The sequence below is a fragment of the Oncorhynchus tshawytscha genome, linkage group LG09 (genome assembly GCF_018296145.1).
Source record: "Oncorhynchus tshawytscha isolate Ot180627B linkage group LG09, Otsh_v2.0, whole genome shotgun sequence".
NCBI lineage: Eukaryota > Metazoa > Chordata > Actinopteri > Salmoniformes > Salmonidae > Oncorhynchus > Oncorhynchus tshawytscha.
Genome location: NC_056437.1, coordinates 78,094,707 through 78,107,077, shown reverse-complemented (window position 1 = coordinate 78,107,077; position 12,371 = coordinate 78,094,707). Strand labels below are relative to the sequence as shown.

The following is a 12,371-nucleotide window of genomic DNA, read 5'->3' as shown; positions in this document are numbered from 1 at the left end:
TTGACCCAAACTGCTACAGACCTATATCTATCCTACCGTGCCTTTCTAAGGTCTTCGAAAGCCAAGTCAACAAACAGATTACCGACCATTTCGAATCTCACCATACCTTCTCTGCTATGCAATCTGGTTTCAGAGCTGGTCATGGGTGCACCTCAGCCACGCTCAAGGTCCTAAACGATATCTTAACCGCCATCGATAAGAAACATTACTGTGCAGCCGTATTCATTGATCTGGCCAAGGCTTTCGACTCTGTCAATCACCACATCCTCATCGGCAGACTCGACAGCCTTGGTTTCTCAAATAATTGCCTCGCCTGGTTCACCAACTACTTCTCTGATAGAGTTCAGTGTGTCAAATCGGAGGGTCTGCTGTCCGGACCTCTGGCAGTCTCTATGGGGGTGCCACAGGGTTCAATTCTTGGACCGACTCTCTTCTCTGTATACATCAATGAGGTCGCTCTTGCTGCTGGTGAATCCCTGATCCACCTCTACGCAGACGACACCATTCTGTATACTTCCGGCCCTTCTTTGGACACTGTGTTAACAACCCTCCAGGCAAGCTTCAATGCCATACAACTCTCCTTCCGTGGCCTCCAATTGCTCTTAAATACAAGTAAAACTAAATGCATGCTCTTCAACCGATCGCTACCTGCACCTACCAGCCTGTCCAACATCACTACTCTGGACGGCTCTGACTTAGAATACGTGGACAACTACAAATACTTAGGTGTCTGGTTAGACTGTAAACTCTCCTTCCAGACCCATATCAAACATCTCCAATCCAAAGTTAAATCTAGAATTGGCTTCCTATTTCGCAACAAAGCATCCTTCACTCATGCTGCCAAACATACCCTTGTAAAACTGACCATCCTACCAGTCCTCGACTTTGGCAATGTCATTTACAAAATAGCCTCCAATACCCTACTCAACAAATTGGATGCAGTCTATCACAGTGCAATCCGTTTTATCACCAAAGCCCCATATACTACCCACCATTGCGACCTGTACGCTCTCGTTGGCTGGCCCTCGCTTCATACTCGTCGCCAAACCCACTGGCTCCATGTCATCTACAAGACCCTGCTAGGTAAAGTCCCCCCTTATCTCAGCTCGCTGGTCACCATAGCATCTCCCACCTGTAGCACACGCTCCAGCAGGTATATCTCTCTAGTCACCCCCAAAACCAATTCTTCCTTTGGCCGCCTCTCCTTCCAGTTCTCTGCTGCCAATGACTGGAACGAACTACAAAAATCTCTGAAACTGGAAACACTTATCTCCCTCACTAGCTTTAAGCACCAACTGTCAGAGCAGCTCACAGATTACTGCACCTGTACATAGCCCACCTATAATTTAGCCCAAACAACTACCTCTTTCCCAACTGTATTTAATTTTTATTTATTTATTTATTTTGCTCCTTTGCACCCCATTATTTTTATTTCTACTTTGCACATTCTTCCATTGCAAAACTACCATTCCAGTGTTTTACTTGCTATATTGTATTTACTTTGCCACCATGGCCTTTTTTGCCTTTACCTCCCTTCTCACCTCATTTGCTCACATTGTATATAGACTTGTTTATACTGTATTATTGACTGTATGTTTGTTTTACTCCATGTGTAACTCTGTGTCGTTGTATCTGTCGAACTGCTTTGCTTTATCTTGGCCAGGTCGCAATTGTAAATGAGAACTTGTTCTCAACTTGCCTACCTGGTTAAATAAAGGTAAAATAAAATAAAATAAAATAAATGGTCCTAAAGCACACCATTGCTTTGTTCTGTATCACATTTCAATGATAAAACTGTGGGGGGGGGGGACAAAAATACGATTTCAGTACGTGGCCCCCCCTTCCCCAGTGAAAGTTGCGCCCCTGCAATATATTGACCAGATACTTAGTATCTGCTCTAACAATTAAAATAAATGTCTTAAAAAATTAAAGGCAGTCAGGAGGCGGCAAATCAGGTCATTTTAGCCCATGAGAGGGCATATGCAAGTAAACAACAGGTACAACTCCGATATAGTTGCCAGGATGTCCTGTCCTCCTTTTATCAGTACCAACCTATGCATTACAAAACTTCTTTTCAATGAGCCAGATGTAGCAAATAAGCCACTACATTTGTTAACCAAATTTGACACACATTGACCTGCATACAAAAACTCCTCAGGTAGTCAGCAGAAAAAAAGGAAAACACCACCTGCTGGAGAAGACAGATTTGGGCCCAGTTATCCATCTTGCTTCACATCTTCCTCTCTGACACTCACCTGTCTCGATCAATGAGTGTTCGTGCTAACTTGGATCCTTAGGATGTCCCTACCCTTTATATTAACTTCAATGGGGGGTGGTGACTTCCAAGGAATCCAGATTGCAAGGACCATCAATGAGAAGATTTGAAATAGACAAGATGGTGTACACATTTTTGCTTTACTTCATGGAGAACAAAAATTGACATAACAGAGCATATTCTAAATGTAATTATAAACTGGGTGGTTCGAGCCCTGAATGCTGATTGGCTGACAGCCGTGGAATATCAGACGGTTATGACAGAACATTTATTTTTACTGCTCTAATTACGTTGGTAACCAGTTTAATAGCAATAAGGGTTTGTGATGTATGGCCAATATACCACGGCTAAGGTGCCTATTGGCCTTATACCACACCTCATTGCTTAAACAAACCACTTGCAACAAACCAAGGACGTTTAGACGCATGCGTTGTCTTCCAAGTCAGGAATTGAGGAAGTATTGTCAAGTAAATGTTTGTCAAATTCTCTGTGCTACGCTTTACACTAAGTAATAACCGCTAACATCCAGCTGGAACAGTTGTAACGTTAAAGGTCCGACTGAGATATGTATGGCACCCTAGATGGAAGGATACACATGCCGATGACAAACGCCCCGATAGCTAGTCCAGCTATGCGGTTGCGACTACGTATTTTTAGCGCGTTTTTCTTCCAAAAGTCGAGATCTTGTCTTTTCCTGAGAAGCTGTTTCTGTGCCGCTGTAAGTTGCTCCTTAGAAGCCATTTCAGTGTTATTATGTGTCTGATAGAAATGACGTACGTTGTTTTATGTTCTTTGGTTTGTGACTGTACTAGACAGCCCAGCAACTGGTGCATTTCTGCCCTCTATCGTTTTGGAGTAGCCTACAAAGCCCACACATTCTGGCTGCGTTCCAGCACGTTTTTATTGCAGTCGCGCTGCGCAGACCACCAATTAGTGGAAAGTAGACTTTACTCCAGCCATTCACAATTAATTCAAATTATATTATTATATCTAAACGTTGTCTTCAAAATCAAATCAAATGTAATTTGTCACATACACATGTTTAGCAGATTTTATTATGGGTGTAGTGAAATGCTTTGCAAATACTTTCAAAACTTTGGTAATGATTTGCAGGGTGTTATAGGCTTATTGTCATCACGTTGTCAATTTCATTCATCCTCAATCATTTAAGGTAAAATAAATCATTGTAAGTGAGGACTTGGTGGACTGTATATTCTTTAGGTTAGGTTTTACTTCAAATCAAATCAAATTTTATGTGTGTTCGTTCCTATGTTTTGGTAAGGGCACAGATGACAGACAGGTAGTATTCCAGTTGAGGTGGTTTACTAATGCCGAAGATGCACCAGCACGGAACTGCACCGCACAGTGTGTGTAGTATGAATGGGCTAAGGCACTTAGTGGTCTGGCAACTTGCTTTAACCAAAGTTAAAGTGTGTGTGTGTGTGTGTGTGGTATATGAACAAGGACACACACTGGTCTTGGCTAACACAATGAAAGCTAACTGGTGGGAAAACACAAGGATGGCTGTAACTTTCTCTCACTTGACTACTGATCTTCTTCTCTGAGCTGTAGATCGCCCAGCATGCTCTGCTCCACTTCACCGGTGGGCAGAGCTACAGCTATCTTTGATTAACTAACATTACTGATATGATTAACTACAAATACTTCACAGCCTTTTGGACAGAAACATTGACAGAAATTGAATTATTTTATTATTAGAACATTCATTTATAAGGTAGGATGAACTCTTATGTACAGAGAAAAACAGTTGTTCAAAATATCTTGATATATTGTTCTTATCCTTGTTCTGTACTAATATTAATACTATAAAACAGCCATAATGTACAGTTATGCTCTATCATAATATATTTTCATATATACTGCCCATAACGTACAGCCACGTTATGCATAATGCACCACAATATAGTCGCAAGTGGTATTCCTTGATAAATTCACAGCCTTTTTCTAAATTAGGAAGTAATCAAATAACTTCACAGTCAAGGCAGTGGTTTGCTATCTGTATGGCTCGCCAAAAGGAAAGCAACAACAACCATTTTAATTGGTTGTATTGTTGATAAGGTAACATTCGGGAAGGTATACAATATTTAAGCTTTTTCATAGACTTTAACATACAGTTAAGAGGTCATCCACTAAAAAGACCGATCTGTCTCAGATATGTCACTCCAAACCATGGATACGACATCAGAATATTCCCCCAAATACATGTACACCTACATGTAATATATATTTAATTTGTAAAACTAAACATGATGCCTATTGCCAGGTATTGTCATAGGATCCATGGTAAACTTTGGTATGTCAACATGTTCATCCATTTTTCCTTTTTCCCCTCAACTTCCTTTTTTTGTCAATGTTCTTGTGAGTGGACGTACCAAAACAGATGGATGACTGGGTGGGTGGACGTACCAAAACAGATGGATGACTGGATGGGTGGACGTACCAAAACAGATGGATGACTGGATGGGTGGACGTACCAAAACAGATGGATGACTGGATGGGTGGACGTACCAAAACAGATGGATGACTGGATGGGTGGACGTACCAAAACAGATGGATGACTGGATGGGTGGACTGGATGGATGACTGGATGGGTGGACAGCACGAGTTTGAAACTTGGGATGAAGGTTGAAGACTTGGAGCTACCACAGTTAAAGGCTAGTTCACTGACAGAAAATAATCTCCCTTTACCAAATCTAGCAACCCATGTAACCATCAGTCTTTTCCCAGGGCTTGGCAACCCCCATTGTCTCCGTCCCTCTTGACTCATGGGTGCCATAGAAAATGTCTCAGCTGGGGGCAAATACTGTCTCAAACTCTTTGAGGATGAGCTCCACAATCTGGTTCTGGTAGACCATGTAAACGGTGATGTTGGCCGATTCAGTCTGGGGCCTGAGTAACGTAGGGCCAAACACGATGGCCACACTCTGGACTGACATACGGTTCTTTTCCCCAAACTCAATCACTCTGGAAGAGAGGAAGAGGGGATGAGGAGAAGAGGGAGTGGGAGGAAGTATGAGGAGGTTGGAAAGTGTTTAGTATATCAGTTATTTATATCATTTGTATAGTTTTATATGAAACAGAATTGTATATATACAGTTGAAGACGGAAGTTTACATACACTTAGACGAGTCATTAAAACTCGTTTTTCAACCATTCCACGTTAACAAACTATAGTTTTGGCAAGTTGGTTAGGACTTCTACTTTGTGCATGACACAAGTCATTTTTCCAACAATTGTTTACAGACATGTTATTTAACTTATAATTCACTATATCACAATTCCAGTGGGTCAGAAGTTTATATACACTAAGTTGACTGTGCCTTTAAACAGCTTGGAAAATTCCAGAAAAGTATGTCATGGCTTTAGAAGCTTCTGATAGGCTAATTGACATCATTTGAGTCAATAAGAGGTGAACCTATGGATGTATTTCAAGGCCTACCTTCAAACTCAGTGCCACTTTGCTTGACATCATGGGAAAATCAAAAGAAATCCACGTCTGGTTCATCCTTGGAAGTCATTTCCAAACGCATGAAGGTACCATGTTCATCTGTACAAACAATAGTACGCAAGTATAAACACCATGGGACCACGCAGCCGTCATACCACTCAGGAAGGAGACTCGCTCTGCCTCCTAGAGATGAACGTATTTTGGTGTGAAAAGTGCTAATCAATCCCAGAACAACAGCAAAGGACCTTGTGAAGATGCTGGAGGAAACAGGCACAAAAGTATCTATATCCACACTAAAACGAGTCCTATATCAACAACCTGAAAGGCCGCTCAGCAAGGAAGAAGCCACTGCTCCAAAACCGCCATAAAAAAAGCCAGACTACGGTTTGCAACTTGACATGGGTGACAAAGATCGTACTTTTTGGAGAAATGTCCTCTGGTCTGATGAAACAAAAACAGAACTGTTTGGCCATAACGACCATCGTTATGTTTGCAGGAAAAGGGGGGAGTTTTGCAAGCCGAAGAACACAATCCCAACCGTGAAGCACGAGGGTGGCCGCATCATGTTGTGGGGGTGCTTTACTGCATGAAGGACTGGTGCACTTCACAAAATGGATGGCATCATGAGAAAGTAAAATTATGTGGATATATTAAAGCAAAATCTCAAGACATCAGTCAGGAAGTTAAATCTACTCTTCTGGCGCCGACAGAGATGGCCGCCTCGCTTCGCGTTCCTAGGAAACTATGCAGTTTTTTGTTTTTTTACGTTTTATTTCTTACATTAGTACCCCAGGTCATCTTAGGTTTCATTACATACAGTCGAGAAGAACTACTGAATATAAGATCAGCATCAACTCACCATCAGTACGACCAAAAATATGATTTTCACGAAGCGGATCCTGTGTTCTGCCTTTCAACCAGGACAACGGAATGGATCCTATGCGGCGACCCAAAAAAACGACTCCGTAAAAGAGGGAAACGAGGCGGTCTTCTGGTCAGACTCCGGAGACGGGCACATCGTGCACCACTCCCTAGCATTCTTCTCGCCAATGTCCAGTCTCTTGACAACAAGGTTGATGAAATCCGAGCAAGGGTAGCATTCCAGAGGGACATCAGAGACTGTAACGTTCTTTGCTTCACGGAAACATGGCTTACTGGAGAGATGCTATCGGAGGCGGTGCAGCCAGCGGGTTTCTCCACGCATCGCGCCGACAGAAACAAACATCTTTCTGGTAAGAAGAGGGGCGGGGGCGTATGCCTTATGGCTAACGAGACATGGTGTGATGAAAGAAACATACAGGAACTCAAATCCTTCTGTTCACCTGATTTAGAATTCCTCACAATCAAATGTCGACCACATTATCTACCAAGAGAATTCTCTTCGATTATAATCACAGCCGTATATATCCCCCAAGCAGACACATCTATGGCTCTGAACTAACTTTATTTGACTCTTTGCAAACTGGAATCCATTTATCCGGAGGCTGCATTCATTGTAGCTGGGGATTTTAACAAGGCTAATCTGAAAACAAGACTCCCTAAATTTTATCAGCATATCGATTGCGCAACCAGGGGTGGAAAAACCTTGGATCATTGTTACTCTAACTTCCGCGACGCATATAAGGCCCTGCCCCGCCCTCCTTTCGGAAAAGCTGACCACGACTCCATTTGTTGATCCCTGCCTACAGACAGAAACTAAAAAAAGAAGCTCCCACGCTGAGGTCTGTTCAACGCTGGTCTGACCAAGCTGACTCCACACTCCAAGACTGCTTCCATCACGTGGACTGGGAGATGTTTCGTATTGCGTCAGATAACAACATTGACGAATACGCTGATTCGGTGTGCGAGTTCATTAGAACGTGCGTTGAAGATGTCGTTCCCATAGCAACGATTAAAACATTCCCTAACCAGAAACTGTGGATTGATGGCAGCAGTCGCGTGAAACTGAAAGCGCAAACCACTGCTTTTAATCAGGGCAAGGTGACTGGTAACATGACCGAATACAAACAGTGCAGCTATTCCCTCCGCAAGGCTATCAAACAAGCTAAGCGTCAGTACAGAGACAAAGTAGAATCTCAATTCAACGGCTCAGACACGAGGTATGTGGCAGGGTCTACAGTCAATCACGGACTACAAGAAGAAAACCAGCCCAGTCACGGACCAGGATGTCTTGCTCCCAGGCAGACTAAATAACTTTTTTGCCCGCTTTGAGGACAATACAGTGCCACTGACACGGCCTGCAACGAAAACATGCGGTCTCTCCTTCACTGCAGCCGAGGTGAGTAAGACATTTAAACGTGTTAACCCTCGCAAGGCTGCAGGCCCAGACGGCATCCCCAGCCGCGCCCTCAGAGCATGCGCAGACCAGCTGGCCGGTGTGTTTACGGACATATTCAATCAATCCCTATACCAGTCTGCTGTTCCCACATGCTTCAAGAGGGCCACCATTGTTCCTGTTCCCAAGAAAGCTAAGGTAACTGAGCTAAACGACTACCGCCCCATAGCACTCACTTCTGTCATCATGAAGTGCTTTGAGAGACTAGTCAAGGACCATATCACCTCCACCCTACCTGACACCCTAGACCCACTCCAATTTGCTTACCGCCCAAATAGGTCCACAGACGATGCAATCTCAACCACACTGCACACTGCCCTAACCCATCTGGACAAGAGGAATACCTATGTGAGAATGCTGTTCATTGACTACAGCTCGGCATTCAACACCATAGTACCCTCCAAGCTCGTCATCAAGCTCGAGACCCTGGGTCTCAACCCCGCCCTGTGCAACTGGGTACTGGACTTCCTGACGGGCCGCCCCCAGGTGGTGAGGGTAGGCAACAACATCTCCACCCCGCTGATCCTCAACACTGGGGCCCCACAAGGGTGCGTTCTGAGCCCTCTCCTGTACTCCCTGTTCACCCACGACTGCGTGGCCACGCACGCCTCCAACTCAATCATCAAGTTTGCGGACGACACAACAGTGGCAGGCTTGATTACCAACAACGACGAGACGGCCTACAGGGAGGAGGTGAGGGCCCTCGGAGTGTGGTGTCAGGAAAATAACCTCACACTCAATGTCAACAAAACTAAGGAGATGATTGTGGACTTCAGGAAACAGCAGAGGGAACACCCCCCTATCCACATCGATGGAACAGTAGTGGAGAGGGTAGCAAGTTTTAAGTTCCTCGGCATACACATCACAGACAAACTGAATTGGTCCACTCACACAGACAGCATCGTGAAGAAGGCGCAGCAGCGCCTCTTCAACCTCAGGAGGCTGAAGAAATTCGGCTTGTCACCAAAAGCATTCACAAACTTCTACAGATGCACAATCGAGAGCATCCTGGCGGGCTGCATCACCGCCTGGTACGGCAACTGCTCCGCCCACAACCGTAAGGCTCTCCAGAGGGTAGTGAGGTCTGCACAACGCATCACCGGGGGCAAACTACCTGCCCTCCAGGACACCTACACCACCCGATGTTACAGGAAGGCCATAAAGATCATCAAGAACAACAACCACCCGAGCCACTGCCTGTTCACCCCGCTATCATCCAGAAGGCGAGGTCAGTACAGGTGCATCAAAGCTGGGACCGAGAGACTGAAAAACAGCTTCTATCTCAAGGCCATCAGCCTGTTAAACAGCCACCACTAACATTGAGTGGCTGCTGCCAACACACTGACACTGACTCAACTCCAGCCACTTTAATAATGGGAATTGATGGGAAATATATCACTAGCCACTTTAAACAATGCTACCTAATATAATGTTACATACCCTACATTATTCATCTCATATGCATACGTATATACTGTACTCTATATCATCTACTGCATCCTTATGTAATACATGTATCACTAGCCACTTTAACTATGCCACTTTGTTTACATACTCATCTCATATGTATATACTGTACTCGATACCATCTACTGTATCTTGCCTATACTGCTCTGTACCATCACTCATTCATAGATCTTTATGTACATATTCTTTATCCCCTTACACTGTGTATAAGACAGTAGTTTTGGAATTGTTAGTTAGATTACTTGTTGGTTATTACTGCATTGTCGGAACTAGAAGCACAAGCATTTCGCTACACTCGCATTAACATCTGCTAACCATGTGTATGTGACAAATAAAATTTGATTTGATTTGATCGCAGATGGGTCTTCCAAATGAACAGTGACCCCAAGCATACTTCCAAAGTTGTGGTAAAATGGCTTAAGGACAAGAAAGTCAAGGTTTGGAGTGGCCATCACAAAGCCCTGACCTCAATCCTATAGAATATTTGTGGCAGGAACTGAAAAAGCATGTGTGAGCAAGGAGGCCTACAAACCTGACTCAGCCGTGTGTGAGCAAGGAGGCCTACAAACCTGACTCAGCTCTGTCAGGAGGAATGGGCCAAAATTCACTCAATTTATTGTGGGAAGCTTGTGGAAGGCTACCGAAAACGTTTGACCCAAGTTAAACAATTTAAAGGCAATGCTACTAGTTGTGTGTATGTACATTTCTGAATGTGATGTTTTTTTATTTTACCCCTTTTTTCCTCCCCAATTGTTAGTAGTTACTGTCTTGTCTCATTGCTGCAACTCCTGTACGGACTCGGGAGAGGCAAAGGTCGAGAGTCATGCGTCCTCCGAAACACAACCCGACCAAGCCGCACTGCTACTTAACACAATGCACATCCAACCCAGAAGCCAGCCGCACCACTGTGCTGGAGGAAACACCGTACACCTGGCGACCTGGTCAGCGTGCACTGCGCCCGGCCCACCACAGGAGTTGCTGGTGTGCGATGAGACAAGGATATCTCTGCCGGCCAAACCCTCCCTAACCCGGACGACGCTGGGACAATTGTGCGTCACCCCATGGACCTCCTGGTCGTGGCCGGCTGCGACAGAGCCTGGGCTCAAACCCAGAATCTCTGGTGGCACAGCTAGCACTGCGAGGCAGTGCCTTAAACCACTGCGCCACCCGAGAGGCCCATGAGAAAGGGAATTATTACTAGGATTGTCAGGAATTGTAAAAAACTGAGTTTTTAAATGTATTTGGCTAAGGTGTATGTAAACTTCAGACTTCAACTGTATATAACAAAAAGCCAGTTTCTACCACAACACCACAACACCCACTCACTTGAGGAGGTGTTTGAAAAGGAGGTGCATGGTGTCGTGGTTGGGCAGGGGAAGGGACCTCACCAGGTCACGGAAGTACAACACCTTCTGAGGATAGTCCTGGATTTCTACCAGAGAAAGAGTCATCCCAAATGTCAATTTACTCACATCCTTTCATGCTATTTAGGTCAGACTATGTCAGTTCATTACTATCATGTCATTTGAGTCTGACTATTGAGATGCATGCAGAATGTTTTATTAGGGCCTGGCCTAGACTTACTGATGGCAGCGATAAACTTGTCGAAGAAGCTGTAAGGGAAGAGAGGTTCAGGCAGCTCCCTCAGGAAGAGCTTTAGCGCCCCCGTGATCACATGAATCTCCTCCCACTGACCATCCTCTAGGTCCAGATTTTCCTCTGGAGGGAGAGAGAGAGCATGAGGACAGATAATATGGTTGATAATACTGCAAGATGCTCCATCTACAAATTCATTACTAGTCCTTGAAACTTGCTTTACCATGATCTGCTTTGTGGCGTAGTCTCTGAATGACAGCTAGATTCCCACTAACTCTGTAGATCCCATCAATGTCCAGACCTAAGGGTAATGTACAATTGTGTTACCTCTTTAGAGGTGGTAAAGGTAAAGGTTGATATTACGGTATCAGGATAAAGAAGGAATACCTACCTCTAATCTCCACTGCCCTGATGCACTTCTCTGCAAACCTGGGCACAGTGCTGTTCTCTCGATGGCACAGCGTGTCCAGATGACAACCAAACACATTATCTAGAGAACCACGATGAAAAACATTCTGAGTGCCATAAAGGTATCATAAGGTACAATAAGGTTACTCTGCTATGTCATTTAACCATGTTATAAAGCCCAGTCTCACCTCTTATATAGCCCTTCTCCTTCACTGACTGCAGTGTGGGCCTCTTCTGGAGAAACTTGCGTAGTTTGGTGCGGACACGCCCCTGATCTGATGACTCGGCACTGATGCCAGGCGTAATTTTAGTGGCTGCTGGAGGGGGCAATTAATGATGGGTGCAGCTTTCGTTAACTACCTGATGCCCAGTTACCAAATATTGACATTTCACACCTATTTACACCTCAAAAGCATTGAAAGACCTGGTGGTTCATAATAGTAGGTTGTAGGACACTCATACTTACAGCTGGTCCTCTTGTCTCTGTCTGAAGCAAGTGGAGATTTCTCCATAGGCTCCTCCTCTTCCTCTTCCGACAAGTGATCTTGGTCCTGAGAGAGGAGAGGTTATAATGAAGACCGACGCCCCCTTGGCCTACTCTAATTAGAACTTGTTACATAGACACCTCCTGGATGCTCACCAGCTGTCTTACGGTGTCCAGTATGATCCTGTGCCAGTCACAAATGATGCTCTCTGTGTCGTACTGGACCAGGTACTCACACCCATGACGCGTTTTCAACTGGAGCGGGAGAGGGAAAAAGCCATACCTAGAGTTAAATTAAATTCATTTTGATTCAGTTCCTGAATTGAATGAAATAGAA

General features: G+C 44.5%; 1 protein-coding gene across 7 annotated transcripts in view; it reads right to left on the bottom strand.

The window, feature by feature from the left end:
• Positions 1-12,371, bottom strand: part of LOC112258776 (rho GTPase-activating protein 12) — a 47,277-nt gene that overhangs the window by 4,749 nt on the left and 30,157 nt on the right. For 3 of the 7 annotated variants that reach the window (XM_024433340.2, XM_024433343.2, XM_024433347.2), the window contains 8 exons: positions 12,191-12,289; positions 12,017-12,101; positions 11,739-11,867; positions 11,534-11,632; positions 11,366-11,443; positions 11,131-11,265; positions 10,873-10,978; positions 3,965-5,260 (listed from right to left, as the gene is read on the bottom strand). In XM_024433340.2, coding sequence (XP_024289108.1) covers positions 5,083-5,260; positions 10,873-10,978; positions 11,131-11,265; positions 11,366-11,443; positions 11,534-11,632; positions 11,739-11,867; positions 12,017-12,101; positions 12,191-12,289 — 909 coding nt within the window. In that variant the 3' untranslated portion in view covers positions 3,965-5,082. Of the gene's footprint in view, positions 1-3,964; positions 5,261-10,872; positions 10,979-11,130; positions 11,266-11,365; positions 11,444-11,533; positions 11,633-11,738; positions 11,868-12,016; positions 12,102-12,190; positions 12,290-12,371 lie in introns of those variants that run through there. The other 4 variants (XM_024433341.2, XM_024433345.2, XM_024433344.2 and 1 more) reach the window with 4 other exon arrangements.